The 20,202-nt window shown below is 41.5% G+C and overlaps 1 protein-coding gene across 2 annotated transcripts in view; it reads right to left on the reverse strand.

Annotated features, from left to right (window-relative positions):
• Nucleotides 1-7,413: 7,413 nt before the first annotated feature.
• Nucleotides 7,414-20,202, reverse strand: part of LOC127618459 (myosin-binding protein H-like) — a 41,077-nt gene continuing 28,288 nt past the window's right edge. For both annotated transcript variants that reach the window (XM_052090913.1, XM_052090912.1), the window contains 3 exons: nt 11,760-11,946; nt 11,480-11,528; nt 7,414-8,082 (listed from right to left, as the gene is read on the reverse strand). In XM_052090913.1, the coding sequence (XP_051946873.1) occupies nt 11,494-11,528; nt 11,760-11,946 (222 nt within the window). In that variant the 3' untranslated portion in view covers nt 7,414-8,082; nt 11,480-11,493. The remainder of the gene's footprint in view (nt 8,083-11,479; nt 11,529-11,759; nt 11,947-20,202) is intronic.

Consider the following 20,202-nt stretch of genomic DNA (forward strand, 5'->3'; position numbering starts at 1 on the left):
AGTCAGTCTCGTCCCGCGTTTTGTCAGGTCCGAGCTGGTAGAACTCGGTAATGCAGCACATCCGACCGGGTATTCCGCTTGCACACAGCGTCCTTCACCAAGTTGATCCAGTGCGCCTTCTATCCCAGGTTAGCCACTAAGTGTCGCTCCCTGGATGTTCTCCTCCCAAGCCTTCTGGCCGGCAAATTCAGCAGAGCAATTCGCGGCCAGACCCACTATGAGTCACAGGTGCTCTGTACTGGGGTCGGGCTCCACGGGCATAGTTCCCTTTTCAGGAAACTCCCCGTGATGTATTTCCCACGGTATGGTTCCCCTGTCGGCGGACCCATGTTTCCCCTTGGGCAGCCCCACTGCCACGGTCGCCGTGCTTGTAAAGTCCCCCCTCATTAGGCAACCACCGCGCCATTTCCCACGTACGGCTTCACAACGCTCGTGGTGTATTTTCCACATATTACCTCCCCCTAGACTGGGCAGGATGTGGCCTCCGCAGGGTCTTTTCCCCCAGAAAGAATAGGACCGGGAATGACTGCCTTCCCCGACGCATTTCATAGCATTAAGATAACCCCAGCCGATTCACGTCCTATGTAAGAGACATAGTGAAAGAAAAGGCGTGGCTGCCGGGCTTGCTCCCATGCTAGTCATGTAGTGCCTGCTCCTCCCCTCAGGGGTGCGGGGAACCTAAGGTCTGTATGTGATACCTCTTTGGGGGCATTGGGGAGGGCTGCGTGCAGCCGACACAGTTGCCTCTAGCACGCAGTAGCCTGCTTGCACCTGTCTCGGCAGTTCACGTAACACGGTCAGTGCCTGGCATTTTTATATGGGACCCCTTGTGTTACTTCATTTGACACAATGTTGAGTGAGTGACAGAAGGGGTATGTCTTGGTTACTGTTGTAACCTCCGTTCCCCGAGGGAAGGAACTAGACATTGTGTCCTTCCTGCCACAGCACTAGACCTACCACTGTAAATGGCCGTACCTTATTTTTGGCACCTCAGTGCAAAATCCTGACTGGCACTTGCTGCCCCACTTCCCTTTATACCCATATGTCCGGGTGGGGCAAATTCTGCAAATTCTGTCTGCCAACTTGACATTGGCCTTTTCTCAGGTTCAGAGGTACGTTTGGCGTCCTATGAAGACAACTTGTGTCACTTTATTTGACACAACGTCTCGTTCCTTCCCTCGGGGAATGGAGGTTACAACAGTAACCATGACGATATTTATATTGGAAAACAAGCCAAAGCAAAAACAAATCAAAAATGTATTTTGATTCAGTGTATAATGGGGTGAAGACTCTCTCACCTTTCTGTTCAGTTCAATCCATCTTTAACTCACAAAAAACAAACTCTTATTAATAAAGCTGCATATTGCCAATATTCTTCACGATAATAAACACACAGTGACACATATATTTTGATTCAATAAGTTGTGAGCCATCACGTTATTATCTAGCTGCATTAACCACGCACACTCGAGGGACGAGTATCCCCATGACAGAGTGTGCATCAGCCGGATGCAGTTTCAATCTCTCCCCCTTAAATCGCGACATTCACTCAACTCATAGAAGAGGCGCTGACCGCACAGAAAAATGCCAGTTTCTGAGTTTATAGCTATTTACATGATATGCTTCCGTATTATTTGAACTTAAATAAAGCTATAATGCATTAAATTAACTGCATTTAAGGGTAACACTTTAGAATACTGTATCTTACTTAATGCATAACTAATAAGGAATTACTTCAGAACTAATAGTCAATTCTTCATTAACACTTAAGTCACTACTATTAACCACTAAGGAAGATGTGTTAACTAATCAGTATGTAATAGCATTTTATAGTTGTGTTAAGTAACAATTAGCTAATCAATAACTATTCAGTCATGCCTCCTGATGAACTATTTTTAATTATCTACTAATTAAGCTTCAGGAGAAATAACTTTTGAGTAACTACTAATGAACAGTCGATTAATTACAATTACAATAATATCATAACAATTATCCATTACAATATTCAGGTTGTGGCCCTTTCTTCTTCCTTATTTCTAATGTTATTATGGAAATGCAATACGCATTTCGTGGAATTACTACACTCCCAAAATGAGTCATTACAGTGAATTTAGTAGATTTGGCATGTATGGTCAATTGCTAAAGTATTCAGTATTCTAAAGTGAAAATACAGGGAACCCATGATTTTTTAATACAGAATTACCAGATAATCATTCATTAATGGGGTTCCCTGTATTTTCACTTTAGAATACTGTTCCAGGTTGTAAGTAATTCCCTCATAATTATGTGGCAATTCTGTATTAATTACTCATGGGTTCCCTGTATTTTCACTTTAGAATACTGTTCCACGTTGTAAGTAATTCCCTCATAATTATGTACACACTATACTGTATATAAATCATAAACCTACCAGAGGTAAGTTGGCTAGTCACTTATAGTGGGGATGGGGTTCCATTCCGTTGTTGATTTCTGGTTACAGACCACACTCACAAAGCAATTGACCATACAGGCCAAAACTACTAAATTCGCTGTAATGACTCATTTTGGGAGTGTAGTAATTCCACGAAATGCGTATTGCATTTCCATAGTAATAATAACATTAGAAGTAAGGAAGAAGAAAGGGCCACAACCTGAATATTGCAATTGCTAATTGTTATGATATTATTGTAATTGTAATTAATCGACTGTTCATTAGTAGTTACTCAATAGTTATTTCTTCTGTTGCTGAATTAGTAGATAATTAAAAGTAGTTCATCAGGAGGCGTGACTGAATTCAAGTTATTGATTAGCTAATTGTTACTTAACACAACTATAAAATGCTATTACATACTGATTAGTTAACACATCTTCCTTAGTAGTTAATAGTAGTGACTTAAGTGTTAATGAAGAATTACCTATTAGTTCTGCGGTAATTCCTAGTTATGCATTAAGTAAGATACGGTATTCTAAAGTGTTACCCATTTAAGATGTAACGCTAGGTGTTTCCTTTAAAGTTGCTTGACATGCAAAAAATGCCGGCACAACTTATTCCACATCGATAGTTCTTCTGTATTTACTTATTTTGTATTTTTGCATTATTATTCCCTCATACATTGCGATCAACATTACCTGAATCTGTGAAAGTTTAGAGTGCATCTGGACTGCGATCTGTGTAATTCTTCCTCTCCTCAGTCAGACGTGAACTGCAGTGCTGCTCTCACGCATCATCATTACAGTTTCATGTGATCTCATGTTACATTAAATTCGGCAATTAACATTATTGTAGACATTTCTTTATTGTCGACGTTATCGATAACGTGGACTAATTGTTTCAGCCCTAGTGAGTGAGAGAGAGCGAAAGAGAGAGGCTACATTAAAATGAAAACTGATGCAAAGTATTAGATACACAGAATGTGTGGTGATTGTAAAGAACACATACAAATTAAAACAAACCAAATTTTGAAATTTGGACAATTTGGAAACCCCAACCAGATACCTTGTTAAACCAACAGCTAATGCTACTGTAGTGACTTCTGTTGCTAGTAAGCAATACCAAAATGTCCTCAGACAATAACCCCAATACCAAAACAAAAATATGAAAACAGTGCATGGTATCACGTAGCCTAGTTCAACATTTATCTTTAAAAAGACAGTAGCTTCTTAATAAACTAACCATATATCAAACATGCACAAAAATTGTGCAGTACATAAATACATAGCACATTGAAATACCTCAAATTCATATGCATGTGCTAATGCAATGTCATCCAAGTGTCATTTTGTATACTTAATACAGTATGCTCGGTAGATGCTAAGGAAAATATTGTAAATAGAAATTATTATGATTGTATCTGCTGTCAGTATAAAAACAAATTGATCTTTGACAAAAATCTAAAATTGCCTATTGGGAAAAACGTATGTAACCTCCGTTCCCCGAGGGAGGGAACGACACGTTGTGTCGGAGAAGCGACACTAGGGGTCTCTCTTGAGTGCCGATATTCACCTCTGATCTTATTGAAAAGGGCCAATGGGAGTTGGCAGTCGGTATTTGCATATCCCGCCCCCGGACATACGGGTATTTAAGCGGCGCAAATATGGGAGTTCATTCAGGATTTTTCTGAGGAACCGGAAATGGTCCGGCCACAACAGTGGCTCGGTTCAGTGACATGGCGGAGGAAAGACACAACGTGTCGTTCCCTCCCTCGGGGAACGGAGGTTACATACGTAACCAAACGTTCCCCTTCTGTCGCTCTCTCCACGTTGTGTCGGAGAAGCGACACTAGGGGACCCATTCCAGTCTTGCCATGCGCTGAACCGTGTACGTGAACCGCCGATCCAGAGGTGGGCAGGGATTTCATCCAGTGCCACGCATTGTCTGTACCTGGCTGCACGTACCCTTCCCCAATGCCCCATAAGAACATCGGAGTCCTTCTAGTTACCCTGGGAGGGGAACAAGGCGATGTTTGCCAACATGGGAACGGGCCAGCCTGGCTGGGCCTCTTTTCTCTCTATGTTTCTCGCATAGAGCAATCATGGCCGGGGCCCTTACACGCATATAGGGAAGGGGGTCTTACCCAGACCCTGCGGAGACCACACCTGCCCTTTTTCTTGGGGAGGAAAAGTGGTAGACACGTCACACGGCCGTCTTAGGGCTCGTGTGGAAAGTATAGTGCGGTGGTAGATCCAGCCTTGAAAGGGGGGAGTTGCTACAGCACGGCGACCGAGGCAGCTGTAACTGCCTAAGGGAGACACGGGGGTCCGCTCATAAGGGGACAGAACCATGGAATTACACACAGGGGGAGTCCGAACAGGAGGCCTTCTTATTTTACCTGTGGAGCACCTATACCAGTACGGGGTGGCCATCAGGGTACCCGCAGTGGCTTGGGTCGGCGAGTTCCTCCGCTGAACCGCGGACCCGGAGGGCTGGGGAGGAATCGACCAGGGGCCCGACTCGGAGTGGGGCGCCCTGGGAAGAAGGCGCACTACTTTACCTTGGCGTCAGGAAAAGGGCTGAGCGCAAGCGATCCACCCGGCCGGTCGGTCTACATGTTACCGAGTTCTACGGGCTCGGACCTGAGAAAACACGTGACACAACCGACTCAACGCGGAGGTTGTAAAACCTCGCGAAGGTGTTGGGTGTTGCCCAACCCGCGGCTCTACAGATGTCTGCTAGGGAGGTGCCCTTGGCCAGTGCCCACGAGGACGCAACACCCCTTGTTGAGTGAGCTCGGACCCGTAAGGGTAGGGACACGGCCTGGGTGTGATAAGCCAGTGTGATGGCATCGACAACCCAGTGGGCGAGCCTCTGTTTGGAGACGGCATTCCCTTTCTGCCGTCCCCCAAAGCAGACAAAGAGCTGCTCAGAGCGTCTGGTGCTCTGTGTGCGGTCCAGGTAAATGCGCAGGGCGCGCACTGGACACAGCAACGAAAGGACTGGGTCTGCCTCCTCCCGGGGCAGCGCTTGCAGGTTCACTACCTGATCTCGGAATGGTGTGGTAGGAACCGTGGGCACATAGCCCGGTCGCGGTCTTAGGATCACAGACGTATCTGCCGGACCGAACTCCAGGCAAGTGTCGCTGACAGAGAACGCTTGCAGGTCCCCGACCCTCTTAATGGAGGCGGCGCGATCAGCAGGGCCGTCTTAAGAGAGGGCCCTGAGTCCAACTGATTCGAGCGGCTCGAAGGGAGGTCTCTGGAGTCCTGCCAAGACTACCGAGAGATCCCAGGAGGGAACTAGGCCTGGCCGGGAGGGATTCAACCTCCGGGCGCCTCTCAGGAACCACGAACGGCGCAAACGGCGCGCTGCCCCCAGGAACCAATCATCCAACCGAGAAGGCTGTGGGGAGGATGGAGGGTTCCAGTCCAACCCCACGCTCAAGGCGGCCCGGGCAAGCATGTCGGACATCTGAGCGTCGGCCTCAGCCTGGGCCTGCTGGCCCGAAGGTGGCAGTCCAGGGGAGTCCTCAGCATCAGACACCGCACTCTCCGATGCAGCGGCGAGCTCATCTGCTTCGGACTCAGGAGGATAGACAGCCGGGCCGTGAGGCGAGCCGCTATCGCCCGTGGCGTGGGCGGAGACCAGCGAGCGTGTCGGGGAACGGGAGGTTCGCGGGGGGCTACCCGGCGAAACTGCACCCGCTGCCGCCCCCAAATCGCCCCCAGCGCCAACCGCACCATCCTTAATCCCGTGGGAAGAAGGAGCAATGCGGGGTGCAGCTGGGGTGGCTTGCTTTCTGTTGAAAGCGAGCCGCGACCGCAACGTGGTCATGGTCATGTTCTCGCAGTAAGAACATGAACCATCCACAAACGCTGCCTCGGTGTGATCGCGGCCCAAACACACGAGACAGCGCCTGTGGCCATCTGAAGCAGAGAGCACTCTACCGCATCCAGGAACGACACAGGGGCGGAAAGGCATCTTGAAAAAGACGCGTCCTTAAAAGGACGTTCAACGCCGCTGTGTTTGCTCTTTTAGAGAAAATTACTCTTTTAGTAAAAAACTCTTTTAATACACAGTGTGTGTGTGTGTACGTGTCTGCACTGTCGAAGCGCTCAGGGGCAACAGTGCACGCCGCGCACTGAGAAGGAGAAAGCCGCTGTTGTGCGCCGTCAAGATCCAACAGCATGCAGATCGTCAGAGGAAAACAGGAATGTTTAAGTGGCGTGTAACTCGCAGCAAACTGCAGACAGACCATCGGCTCCGAAGAAATTTTCTGAATGAACTCCCGTATTTGCGCCGCTTAAATACCCATATGTCCAGGGGCGGGATATGCAAATACCGACTGCCAACTCCAGTTGGCCCTTTTCAATAAGATCAGAGGTGAATATCGGCGCTCAAGAGAGACCCCTAGTGTCGCTTCTCCGACACAACGTGGAGAGAGCGACAGAAGGGGAACGATGAATAACTCTGAAATTACTGGACTGCTGATGCTGTATTAAACCTCAATGTATGCCATGTTAATGCATCAATGTTTTGTTTTATTTATGGACTGAGTATGTTAAGATAGCTTCACATGACATCCACAGCAGTTAAAAAGCATGCACTTATATCTTTTACTAGTAATTCTTGTCATAAATCTTTTTACCATGAACAAACGGTTTCATCTACATTTGTTAAGAGATGTAAAATATATCTCCGTTCAGAACCTCTAATGGAAAGAGCACCACCACAACTTCCCTTCATTAATTCAACCACGTTGCTGGTTAATCAGAAACAGAGCAGTTAAAAACAGCAATGTTTTCATGTGACATTCAGCAAGTTAAAATGGTCTACTTCAAAATAGCTCTATGGAAATAAAACATTTCACAGATATATATATGTATATATTTACCGTGGCACAAGATCACTTCCAAGGACAACATCTAAAATGTTCTAAATCAGGGCATATACCCTGTAGTAACCATTTGTGCAGTAGTATATACAATTGCAATAAATAAATAAATAAATAAATAAAATAGTGGGTTTATTCTTTTATTGAAAACACCCAATTACAAGACAGACTAAGAAAAACTAATTGGGTACCAATAAGTAATGTAACATTTAAAATACATGCAAGAAATAAAAATTATATTTAGGCTTGCTCACTCCTCTTTGTGTCTTTTGATCAAAAAATCTAAAAAATATTAACTCTGATTTATTTTATAGTTACCAAGTTGGTAACTCTATTTGTTATATTTTATTAGAAATGTTCACGGGGGGGACTTCAGCCAGGTCTCCTAAGCAACCAAATTGGATCGGTTGGTATAGTCACATGGGGTAACCTCCTCGTGGTCGCTATAATGTGTGATTCTCGCTCTCGGTGGGGCGCGTAGAGAGTTGTGCATGGATGCCACGGAGAATAGTGTGGGCCTCCACACACGCTATGTCTCCGCGGTAATGTGCTCAACAAGCCACCTGATAAGATGCGCATATTGATGTCTCTGAGTTTCGTCCTCCGCCACCCAGATTGAGGCGAGTCACTACGCCACCACGAGGACTTAGAGCGCATTGGGAATTGGGCATTCCAAATAAAAAAATAAAATAAAAAAGAAGTGATCACAGAGGCAAGGTTGTGCCTAAGATTATGGTACACACTTCTACTCGTCTTTCAGCACCACTGTAAACATCTAGAACAGGAGACGAAAGAGAGAGAAAGAAATGTCAGACAACAGAAAACCATTACCCAGTATGCTTCTTTTAAACTACACCACATGAAGGTCACAGGGTGTGGCTACTTACACTAGAATATTATTGTCTATAATAGTATCACATAGATAATAAATACTGCATCAAAGCTTGACAAATCACCTGGTGATAAATATTATTATGTATTATTGATATTAGATTTGATATTATAATTTTTTATATATTGACCTAGTTCCCTGCTGCACTTCACCAGACATGAAAAGGGGAAAACAATTTGAAATCATAACATCATTCTTCAATAATTTTCAAAAATAAGGATAGCCGAGTAATTGCAATAAGCAAATTAATAGCTTTACTTACTTAACACCTTAGAAAATGTCAAGCAACCACCCAGAACAGCCCAGAAACTATTTATAAACCACTCTGAACAACTTTCACAAACACTGGGGAAGTGGTCAAGTTTTTTTATTTTATTAAGAAAATGTAAAAATCTATTTGCATTCTTAATAATTAATTAGCCAAGTTTAAAATGGTATAAACCTGTAATTTTCTTTAAAATTCCTAAAGGTGTCAGGTTTTTAGGTGTTTCTTGAAACAACAGATGAGGTTTTAGCTTTTGTCAATTTTTTGTGGGCCTTCCAGGAAACTATGTTGATGTGTTTTTTCTATTCTCTGCTTTGAGTTAATGTGGACATGTGGTACTGTGAAATGTTTGACCATGTGCAGCATACTGTGCAGGCCTGTTTGGCTACAGTTTCATTTTTAGCACACACAGCCATGCTAGCCTCGTCAAGTGGAATTGGCTGCATTCTCACTGCTTGCAGTGCCCTCAATGTTCAGGAGGTCTTTAAGGGCTAAACAGCTGCCATCACATATCAGAGACTCCCAAAGCGCAAAATGTACAAACAGAGACCTGTGATGATGCTTCTTCAGATTGCACAGTTGGCTGTCTGTCAAGTCAAAACAAGGTCTGGACTGGGAAGAGAAATCGTCCCGGGATTTTACATGGCAACTGGCCCAAAACTTGTTGATCGAGACGGACATTTCCGCATATTGCAGTGCAGTTTTGTGGTCCGTTTTGCATAACGCAGTGGCTCATTGTAATTTAACGTGGCTCATTCGCCACGTTTCGCGGCCGATCCACCGGCCCGCTCGATACTCCCAATGGCCACTCCGCCCCTGAACGGCCCCAAAGTGCGTCGGTCCACCAGGAACATGCCCGGCATTCCAGATTACCAGTCTAGCCCTGGTCAAAACGCTGAATATTAGATGTGTGGATTCAGTCTATCCAGTCCACCATGATGAGAAATATTGAACCATTATATTTATTTCAGTCATGACAACTCTTGATATGGGTTGTAAAGTTTTATAATGGATATGACTGTCTAGTAGGTTTGGTCTTGGCCGACTAGATCTGAAATGAAGAGTTTCATGGCTGAACTTAAAATAATTTACAAATGAGAACTGTAATATCTAAACAGAGCAAAAGACTAAGGTAAGTACAGAATAGAAGAACCAAGTTTTTTTGTTTAACCATGAAATAAATGTGCGAAACCATAACAGAGACTTACTGCTAACTATTATTTTAAGCTTGAGCTGCTCATTTCTTTGAAGGATATCTGAGAAAATTTCAAACCGTCCTAGAGGCATAGTGTGTATTCAACAGGATTTACAGACCCTTTAAAGTTACCACAGAACAGACGTGCTTTTGAAGTACATCTAAAAATGTGGGAGCAGCCTTTCAGAACTTAAGTGTGTGAACTTCATGACCCTACAATAAGTTTTATTTTTAGAGTAACAAAAATTATGTGCGCTATAGCTCGATTTAGGATAGGTTCTTCAATCACTTGTTTGTTTCAAATTGGGGTCTGTGAACCCGCGTATGAATATGAACATTTACAGAATTTACTTGTGTTGTTTCTTTTTAGGGAGTGTCTCCACAACACTATCGCCTTCAGCTTGAAATATTTTCATGAACCTTGTGTGACCCTGGTGCACCTTGTGCACGGACATTGTGTTGTGTCTTCGCTATACACTATGCAAAGTTTAATTTAATTTAAACCAACTGATCTCAGTTCAGGACACTCTGTGTTGTCAGTAATGGGTTAAACTTTTTACGCATCGAGACATGTGACAAAACAACATGGCACCAATCACAGCAGAGTTTGTCTTTGGGAGATACATCAACAAAGCAACATGTGGTAAGAAACCTAGTAAAGTGTTTACATACAAAAAACTTTTTTGAATTCGCCTTCGAATGCGACCCCGAATTCGGAGGATGCACAAGGTGTATCCTTTATTGGCACTCACAACCCACAATTTTTTGCTTCAAAGGAAATGTCTAAAAAACAAATCACGCCAATTTGCCCGTAAATATGATGTTCAAATGCAAGTAATGTTAAATCCCAAGTTGAAGTACCTCTGTAGATGGGTGCAGAGTATATAATATGTATAATTATATTAATATATAATTAAAATAAAGTATTAGACTAAAAGTACACCTTCAAAATCTAATTTATTTTCTCTTTACATCATTATAACTCTCTTAAAATGTACCTCATACATTCCCTTCTAAAGGGACTTTGTTACTGTCTCACTCGAAGCACTCTTGCTTGTTAAGAGTGGCGTGCTGTCATAGCAACCATGTTACGTTACATTTCCGTTTGTCCTACGAAGGCCGTCTCGTTAAACAAGGTTTGTAAAAGGTTTCCTTAAAGAAGGACACTTGGTATACTGCAGCCTTCAAAGGACGTGTCCTACCTAGCACGCAGCCTTCAAAACGACACACAGCCAATGTATCATTTTATTCTAACATGGTTGGCAGTGATTGGACAATGCTGGCAATTACTTTGAATCAGAATTAATTATGCTAATTTCTTATTGGTAAAATTCTTCAGCACTGGCTATCACTAGTTTATTTAACAGTGCAAAGAGAGAACATTGTAAGTTTGTTGCCAAAGTAGAACATTTTTTCAAAGCAGCTTTAACATCTTAAAAACACAAATAACCAACATTCCTAAAACATAATATACAATTTGATTAAAAAAGGTGACTTTCTATAGCTTGGTTTTATTTAAATTTTCACAACTTCCTGTTTCCCCCTATTTTTAGGAAAACTATTAGCTCTTAAAAGCATGTATGTTAGGTGCTACTTGTTATAAATAAAAAAATGGAAATGGAAAATGTACACAGCAGTCATGCTTGGGTCTAAGAAGGATATAGATGCTTTGGAACAATATTATGTAAAAAGTGACATTTGAATTGAAAATGTTTCTCTTCAGGTGAAAAGTACTTTTTTTTTACTATTTCAATATAAAAGCCAATTATAAAACTGTGAGTACAATGTAAAATAAAATAGTTTTTGTTAAATTTACTGACCTGTGCAAATACGTTTATTTCTTCTCTTTATCATCCTGGATGATCACCTCTGGTAAAAGAGAAAGACTAATAATAAAATCTCAGTATATCCCATTACCCATACATACTGTACAGTGCACAGATACCCATACATTTATACATGTCATTTAAAACCAACTCAAATGATCACAGTCAGCACACAAAATGCTTGCTTGCTTTTCCTCTACTGGATAAACACCTTTTAAGGATCAATGTCTCAATAATCATATTAAAATGAACTACTAAATGATCCTGTACTTACGTTTGACCTCAAGCTTGCAGGCAACTGTAGCTTCTCCAAGGGCATTCTTGGCCCTGCAAGTATATACACCTCCGTCAAAGCTACATGGTTTGCGGATTTCAAGTGAGCACACTCCCTGGTTGTTGATCTGCCTATATTTGGGATCATCCCCTATAATCATCTGATTCTTCAGCCACTCGATCTTGGGCTAAAGACAAAGTACAGATCAAAAAAGTCATTTTAAAACTGATGTGGACACAAACAGGTTCAACAAGTTATTCAATACTGGTACAGTTAAACACATTTTAAACATTATAATTTCAACCTTCTCAATTATGTCTATTAAGATACTAGGGCTGTGAATCGATATTTAATTTTTTTATATATAATTAACAGTTGTCTGTGATTAATTGCGATTAATGATGTTACATGCAGGGTTGGGAGTAACAGAATACATGTAATGGGATTACGTATTTAAAATACAAAATATAAGTAATGGTATTCCACTACAGTTACAATTTAAATAATTGGTAATTAGAATACAGTTACATTCAAAAAGTATTTTTATTACTGAAGAGATTACTATGCATTTTATTGTCATTTATTTCATGTAATATTTAGTCCTTTCAGATGGAAAACATTTACACATATAAATGATGCGATCCAAAGTGCATTTGAACAGCGGTGAAACACTTTCTTTTGATGTGTTACATTCATACGAGCAGACAGAGAAGTAAGTTTGAAGCAAAGATATAGAAATAAAACTTGTGTAAATTGACAGCTTTATGCTAAGCTTAAATGTTATTTCATGTTACATGCACGTTACCAGCCATGATCATAGTTTTTTTATCAAGAAAATTCACATTAGATCATAATTAATTTTTTTTTGTAAGACCTTTGATATTAGGGCAAAAAGCATATTCTGTAATATAATAATTGTTGTATTGTTTTCCTGTAAAAATATCTAAACATCCTTAAAACAAGATCAATTTGATTGATCTTGTTTTAGAAAATAAATCATTTAGAGAATGTATTTTTAACATGTGTATTTTGTCTTTCTGTACTGGCAGAGTTTTTATAGTCAAAACAAGTGAAAAAAATCTACCAGTACTCAAGAAGTAATCCAAAGTATTTAGAATACATTACTGGCCATGAGTAATCTAATGGAATACGTTACAAATTAAATTTTACAGCATGAATTCTGTAATCTGTAGTGAAATACATTTCAAAAGTAACCCTCCTGACCCTCCTTACATTAAAAAAACAAGCATACATTCAAAGAACTTTCAGGAAATGGATTAGTCATAATTTATTTTAATTATTTAAATATAAAAAAATATATATTTATTGATTTCAGTATTTGGTACAAGTATATGAATATAGTACAGCCGTGGCCAAAAGTATTGGCAGTGACATACATTTTGTGTTTTGCAAATTTTTCTGCTTCAGTTGTTGTGGTGTTGATTCACATTGTTTCTAGATTATTGTGCAGAGTGATCAGAATCATTTTAAATAATTGCAAAAAGCTTCATTGGCCAAAAAAATGTACGATCAAAAACCCAAATATCACTGTTTTTTGGCCCTGGCACAAAATGTCCAGCTAACATAATTTCACTAATCATACCAGCAGCACCTGGGAAAGTATGAATGAGTACTAGTCTGGTGAAATCACTCTATCATACTGATTGGATTATAAGAGCAGACTGATTGCTTCCAAGCTGGCCCAGAAGCTGATATCCAGCATGCCAGAGCGAATTGCAGCGGTTATGAAGAACAAGGGTCTACACGGTTGATATTGACTCTTTGCATATATTTAATATTTTTGCCAATAAAAGCCTTTAAAACTCATGAAATGCTTAGCATTGTTTTCCAGTATACCATAGAAACATGTGAAAATATAATCTACAAATACTGAAGCAGCAAACTTTGCAAAACATAAAATGTATGTCACTTCCAATACTTTTGGCCACGGCTGTATATGCCATAAAATCAGTGGCCATTCTGTAATTAAAAGTTGGACAACATCTTCTGCCGTTTTCCATTCTACTGTTTTATTCATAAGATCAAATGGGCAGATTCAATTTATACCAATATTTTTTGGCAAGATAAACTTAAGTTTACATTGCTGATGCATTATTAGACATTGTACATAGAGACACAAAACAAATTAAATGCTGAAATTAAATTTGCTAAAGTGTAAAATCTCAAAACAACTTTTCTCTGGCTGCGTACAGTCTCCATGGCACACATGCTGAGTCTCTCTCGCTCAGTTTCAGATGACAGTGAGTGAGCATTTTTAAGTGATGCAAAGAGATACGGCTGCTTGCCCATAACTCTCCAACACCTGGCTTACCACTTGTGGGTGAAGTCTCCATTCTCGGAACCCCTGTAAAGCCATCCCCATGTTTACTATGCCCAGACATGTGTTGATTTATACTAATTTTAGCCACAGGAAGTAAGGGAAAACAATAGTGAAGTTTCAGGAAGTAAAGAAAAACATTTATACAGCGTTTCTTTACTGCAGAATACCAGCATTGCTGGTCACCAGCTTTCGTTTATGTTTTGGATGCTGTTATGCTTGTTTAGGCTTCTTCAGTTACTTAATCAGTAAGCCTCTCTCGGTCAACCAGTTTTTTTAAAAGAACATGATGGGCGACCACCATTTTTTTGCTGGTGCTCGACATTCTAGTCGACATGCTAAAATTGGTTGGTAAAACTGGTGATTGTGTTTTTATACTCTGTGTTTTATCCTTTAATGTGGTTTGTTTTAACCTAGATGTTGTACAGCACTTTGGCCAACTATTGTTGTTGTTTTTAAATTTGCTTTATAAATAAATGTGACTGGTAATCATGTGACCCTTTGGCGACAATGCACGTATAGTTTCTTGGCTCCGCTCTCTTAGCCAAAACTATCAATGATCATGTGGTTAAATTTGGAACATTCGATGTTATGCTCATTATGAATATCTCTACAACTAAAGATGCTCGGAATAGGGGGGGTCGAGCAGTCTCCAACTAAGAATACAATTTGAAGATTCCACCATTTCCAGAGAGGAGCTCAATGCTGCTATTGCTAAAGGTATCAAGTTATCTCTTGAGGAACAACAATGCACCCTGGATACAATTGTGGCCTCTGCAGTCAGAGAAGCTATCGATTCGATCCTGACTTATGCTTTATAGGGACTGCATGTAGACATAAGAAAGACTAACGAGTTGTCAAAAACCTGAGCAATGAATTGAAAAGCTAGCCACAACTGTAAAACGGACTCAGGACCGTGTAGACTCCAAGCAGGCGGCGGCACAAGACAGACATTATTTCTCAAACCTGAAGAAACAGCTGGATCTCCTCACTGATTAGATGACAGACATTGAGGCTAGTAGGCTTACCAGGGAATGCAGAGGGCTCCAATGCTTTCTCTGGTACTTTTTCTTGGATAGATTATATATTTCTTAGTCCTTCTCTAATCTTGACAGATACCTCTATTTCCATTTTACCAATTTTAGTGTCTGACCACTCTGCAATATTGTGCAACATTGATATCTCTAATACTAAAACTAAGGTTCTCAGATGGCATTTGAACACGTCTTTGCTTACTAACTCTAAATTTGTCAGTGCATTGAGGAAGCATATACAGATTTTTCTAGATTATCCCAATGGGTTGTGTCACTCCACAAATTCTGTGGGAGACAACTAAATGCATCATTCAGGGTTTCTGCATTTATTTTTCCATACAAATATGGCATCTAACAATCAGGTGATTATGGCCCCTAAATCCATCAACGACATATACAGCTGAAGCCTATCCAGATGAATCTCTGTGTAAGGAGTATTTAGAGAAGCTGAATCTACCTGAATCTACCCTAAGAGCAATCTGGATAAGACCATATTAAGCAACTATAGACCAATCTCAAATCTTCCTTTCATAGGCAAGATCATTGAAAAAGTTGTCTTCAATCAGCTGAACAGATTCTTGAACTGGAATGGATACTTTGACAATTTTCAATCTGGTTTCCGATCGCATCACAGCACAGAGACAGCGCTCATAAATATAATAAACGATATTCGCTTAAATACTGATACAGGCAAATTATCAGCACTGGTACTTCTCGACCTCAGTGCTGCATTTGACACTGTCGATCACAACATACTTCTTGACAGGTTGGAAAACTGGGTGGGACTTTCTGGGATGGTCCTAAAATGGTTCAGGTCATACTTAAAAGGGAGAGGTTATTATGTGAGTATATGAGACCTTAAGTCCGAGTGGACGTCCATGACATGCTGAGTCCCTCAAGGCTCAATTCTTGCGACACTCCTGTTCAACCTGTATATGCTCCCAATGAGCCAAATAATGAAAAAGAACCAAATTGCTTACCACAGCTATGCAGACGACACACAGATCTACTTAGCTCTATCACCTAATGATTACAGCCCCATTGACTCCCTGTGCCAATGCATTGATGAAGTAAACAGTTGGATGTGCCAAAACTTTCTTCAGTTAAACAAAGACAAAAATGAAGTCATTGTGTTCGGAAACAAAGATGACGTTCTCAAGGTGAATGCATACCTTGACACTAGGGGTCAAACAACTAAAAATCATGTCAGGAATCTTGGTGTGTCTCTAGAGTCAGACCTTAGTTTCAGTAGTCATGTCAAAGCAATAACTAAATCAGCATACTATCATCTGAAAAATATTGCAAGAATTAGATGCTTTGTTTCCAGTCAAGACCTAGTGAAACTTGTGCATGCTTTCATCACCAGCAGGGTGGATTATTGTAATGGATTCCTCACTGGCCTTCCCAAAAAGACCATAAGACAGTTGCAGCTCATACAGAACGCTGCTGCCAGGATTCTGAGCAGAACCAGAAAATATGAACATATCACACCAGTCATCAGGTCTTTACACTGGCTCCCAGTTACATTTAGGATTGATTTTAAAGTATTATTACTGGTATATAAATCACTCAATGGGCTATGACCTCAATATATTGCAGATATGCTCACTGAATATAAACCCAACAGATCATTCAGATCATTAGGATCACATCAGCTAGAAATACCAAGTGTTCACTCTAAGCAAGGAGAGTCTGCTTTTAGCTATTATGCCAGCCGCAGCTGGAACCAGCTTCCAGAAGAGATCAGATGTGCTCCTACAGTAGTCACATTCAATCCAGACTCAAAACACATCCGTTTAGCTGTGCATTTACTGAATGAGCGCACTGTGCCACTGTGTGTCCGACTGTTTGTACTGTATTTTATTTTATTTATATTCTAAACTGTTTCAATTATTCTTATTTTTCTTTTTTATTCTTATTTTAATCTCTTCTATGTAAAGCACTTTGAATTACCATTGTGTATGAAATGTGCTATATAAATAAACTTGCCTTGCCACTTGCCTACCCTGTTTCTCACAGATGGACAAGGATTCTTTAGACTCTCCTCTGGGGTTAGATGAGTTACATAATGCTTTAAAAAGTCTCCAGAAGGGTAAATCGCTTGGTTTAGATGTTATCCCTTCTGATCTTTATCTAGACATTTGGGACCTTGTGGGCCTGATTATGTTAGATTTATTTAATTTTGCAAATTAATTCTGGAACATTCCATAGAGACCCGAAAACAGGTTTGATTTCTTTTGAAAAAAGGAAAGGATCCATTAGAATGTTCTAGTTATAGGTTGATTTCCCGAATCTCATGTGATTTATAAATATATGCCAGGAAGTGATTTCCATCCATCATGAAAACGTAATTCAGTGTTTAATCAATGAGGATCAGACTGACTTTATTAGGGGCCACCTGGCTCTGAAAATGTACGGCGGGTTCTTCACATAATTGATGTTGTAGAATCTTTTCAAGTTTTCACTTGATGCTAAGAAAGCCTTTAATAGGCTGGAGTAGACTTATCTGTGGGCGGTATTAAGACATTTTGGCTTTGATATTAACTTTATTTCAATGGTCAAGATGTTTTATCATTCTCTGGCATCCGAGCTGACAGGCAATGTGATTTCCTCCCCCATTTCTTCTACAGCACTGAACACGGCAAGGCTGCCCGCTCTCCCCATTGTTGTTCTGTTTATCTGTTGAACCCTTACTGCAAGCGATTAGGCAGTCTAATATCTCCTCTATCATGATTCAAGGTCATAACCATATCATTTCACTATATGCAGATGATATCATTTTATACCTAAATCATTTTGATACTGCAATCCCTCTAATTATCAAGGAAATAAACTATTTTCATGGCTTAGCAGGCTATAAGATAAGTCAGCTTTAATGCCAATCAACAATGTTGATGTAAAATCTCATATAACTTCATTCATCCTAGTGAAAAATTCATTGTTCCCTTTCAAAAAGCTACACTTATGATGCTGCGCTGAAAAAGCGCTTTGGGAACAGCTTTAGGTGTGACCAGCTGTGAATATGTGTGCAACACGTCAATGAACATTGACCGGAATTTATATCCTCTGCCGGTGTAATCATTGGATGCATCTGTGGCAGGGCTATAAATAGATGTGTCACAGGCGCATTGTCAGATTTTTTGTCTTCAGATCACTCTGTGTGTGTGTGCTTCATGAGCCTGTCAGAAACTTTCTACTTACCTCTGTTAGGAGTTAGAATTGTTAGGCAAAAAAAAAGAAGGAAAAGAATGACTGATAAACAAAGCAAGCGGTGTGTGTTCTCAAGTTTACGCTCTATGGCTGAAATGGACACACTTCATGGTCCTTCTAGACGGGAGGCTAAAAAGCAAAGCATGGCGAATCGTGCTCCCCCTCGTAAAGACTGGGGGCCGATTCATCGTCCTCAGCAGCCCCCAAAGCAAGACAACAGGGCAGTTAATTCTAAAGAGAAAAAAAAAAACCCTGACGGTTTTGCACCCAGATTTGTGGGGTAGCACCCCCCTTGGGACGAGTCATGTGAAACATCCACCTGTGCCCTCCCGATCCTCCCACAAAACCGTTCCATTCCCGCTACCTCTGGTGTTTCGGGATTTAGCGGTTTCCAGCGAAATGTTGGGTGTTCCGTTGCTTCCTGCCTTAGTCCAGGACACGGGACACTTGACATCTCCTCAACAGGAAGTGTCAGAATAGATACCCATCTCAGAGAACCTGGCAGCATGGAATCTACTGCCAGGTGGTTCTATGTGGGTCCTAAGAACAGTAGAAAAAGACTACAGAATTTTATTTGTTCGCCATCCTCCGTGTTTCAACTGCGTGGTTCCCACTACCGTGAAACCGGAGCAAGCATGTTTATTGTGGAAAGAACTGCAAAATCTCTTGGTTAAAGGGGCCATAGAACACGTTCCCCTTCCAGGGAGAGAGTCAGGTTACTACAGCAAATACTTCCTGGTTCCCAAGAAGGATGGAGGGTTGTGTCCGATCTTTGACCTTCGAGACTTGAATCGCTCTGAGGGCATTCAAGTTCAAGATGCTAACAGTCAAGATGGTCGTGTCTCAAATCCAGCATTGCAATTGGTTGGTCACGATCGATCTCATTGAAACTTACTTTCAATATGTACTTTCATATAGATAGTCTGCCACAACACAGGAAGTTCCTGAGGTTCGCTTTCGGGGGCGAAGCTTTCCAAAATCGGGTTCTTCCATTCGGTCTAGCCTTATCACCCCGCACATTCACTGAATGGATGGATGCAGCACTGACTCCTTTGCGACCCCGGCGCATCCGCATTCTGAATTACATAGACGACTGGCTGATACTAGCATAGTCACAAGAACTGGCATTACAGCACAGGGATATCATCTTAGATCATCTGGTTTCTCTGGGGTTGAGGCTCAACGCCAAGAAAAGCGTCCTCTCTCCCACTCAGAAAACTACCTATCTGGGGATCATATGGAATTCGATCACAATCCGGGCACAATTGTTTCCCGCTCGAATCGAGTCCATTCAGAACACCCTGAGCAAAGTCAGGCTAGTCCAAGGTTGCACTGTTCGTCAGTATCAACGACTACTAGGTCTCATGGCAACTGCATCCTCGGTGATCCCTTTGGGCCTTTTTGCACATGAAACCATTTCAAAAGCCAGGGGATTTCATCCAAGGGCCAATACCCTAGGCTGATAAGGGTTACGCGCCACGTGCTACGTGCCCTTTCTATGTGGTTCAGACCCCGGTTCCTCACTTTGGGTCCCACTCTAGGTGTGTCTTGCTGTCGTAGGTTGCTAACCACAGACGCCTCCCTGACAGGCTGGGTAGCGGCCTTAAGTGGTCGTCCGGCTCAAGGGGAATGGGAGGGTCATCAGCGTGATTGTCACATTAACTGTCTCGAGTTGATGGCTGTATTTCTGGCCCTGAAATACTTCCTCCAGAGGCTGCCATATCTTGGTGCGGGTGGACAACACAGCGGTAGTCTCTTACATAAACCATCAAGGAGGTCTACGTTCATGCCAGCTGAACAGACTGGCACGGCAGATTCTCATTTGGGCCCAGAGCAAGCTCCTGTTGATCAGAGCAGCTTA

This window comes from Xyrauchen texanus, chromosome 25 (genome assembly GCF_025860055.1).
Source record: "Xyrauchen texanus isolate HMW12.3.18 chromosome 25, RBS_HiC_50CHRs, whole genome shotgun sequence".
Taxonomy (NCBI): Eukaryota; Metazoa; Chordata; class Actinopteri; order Cypriniformes; family Catostomidae; genus Xyrauchen; species Xyrauchen texanus.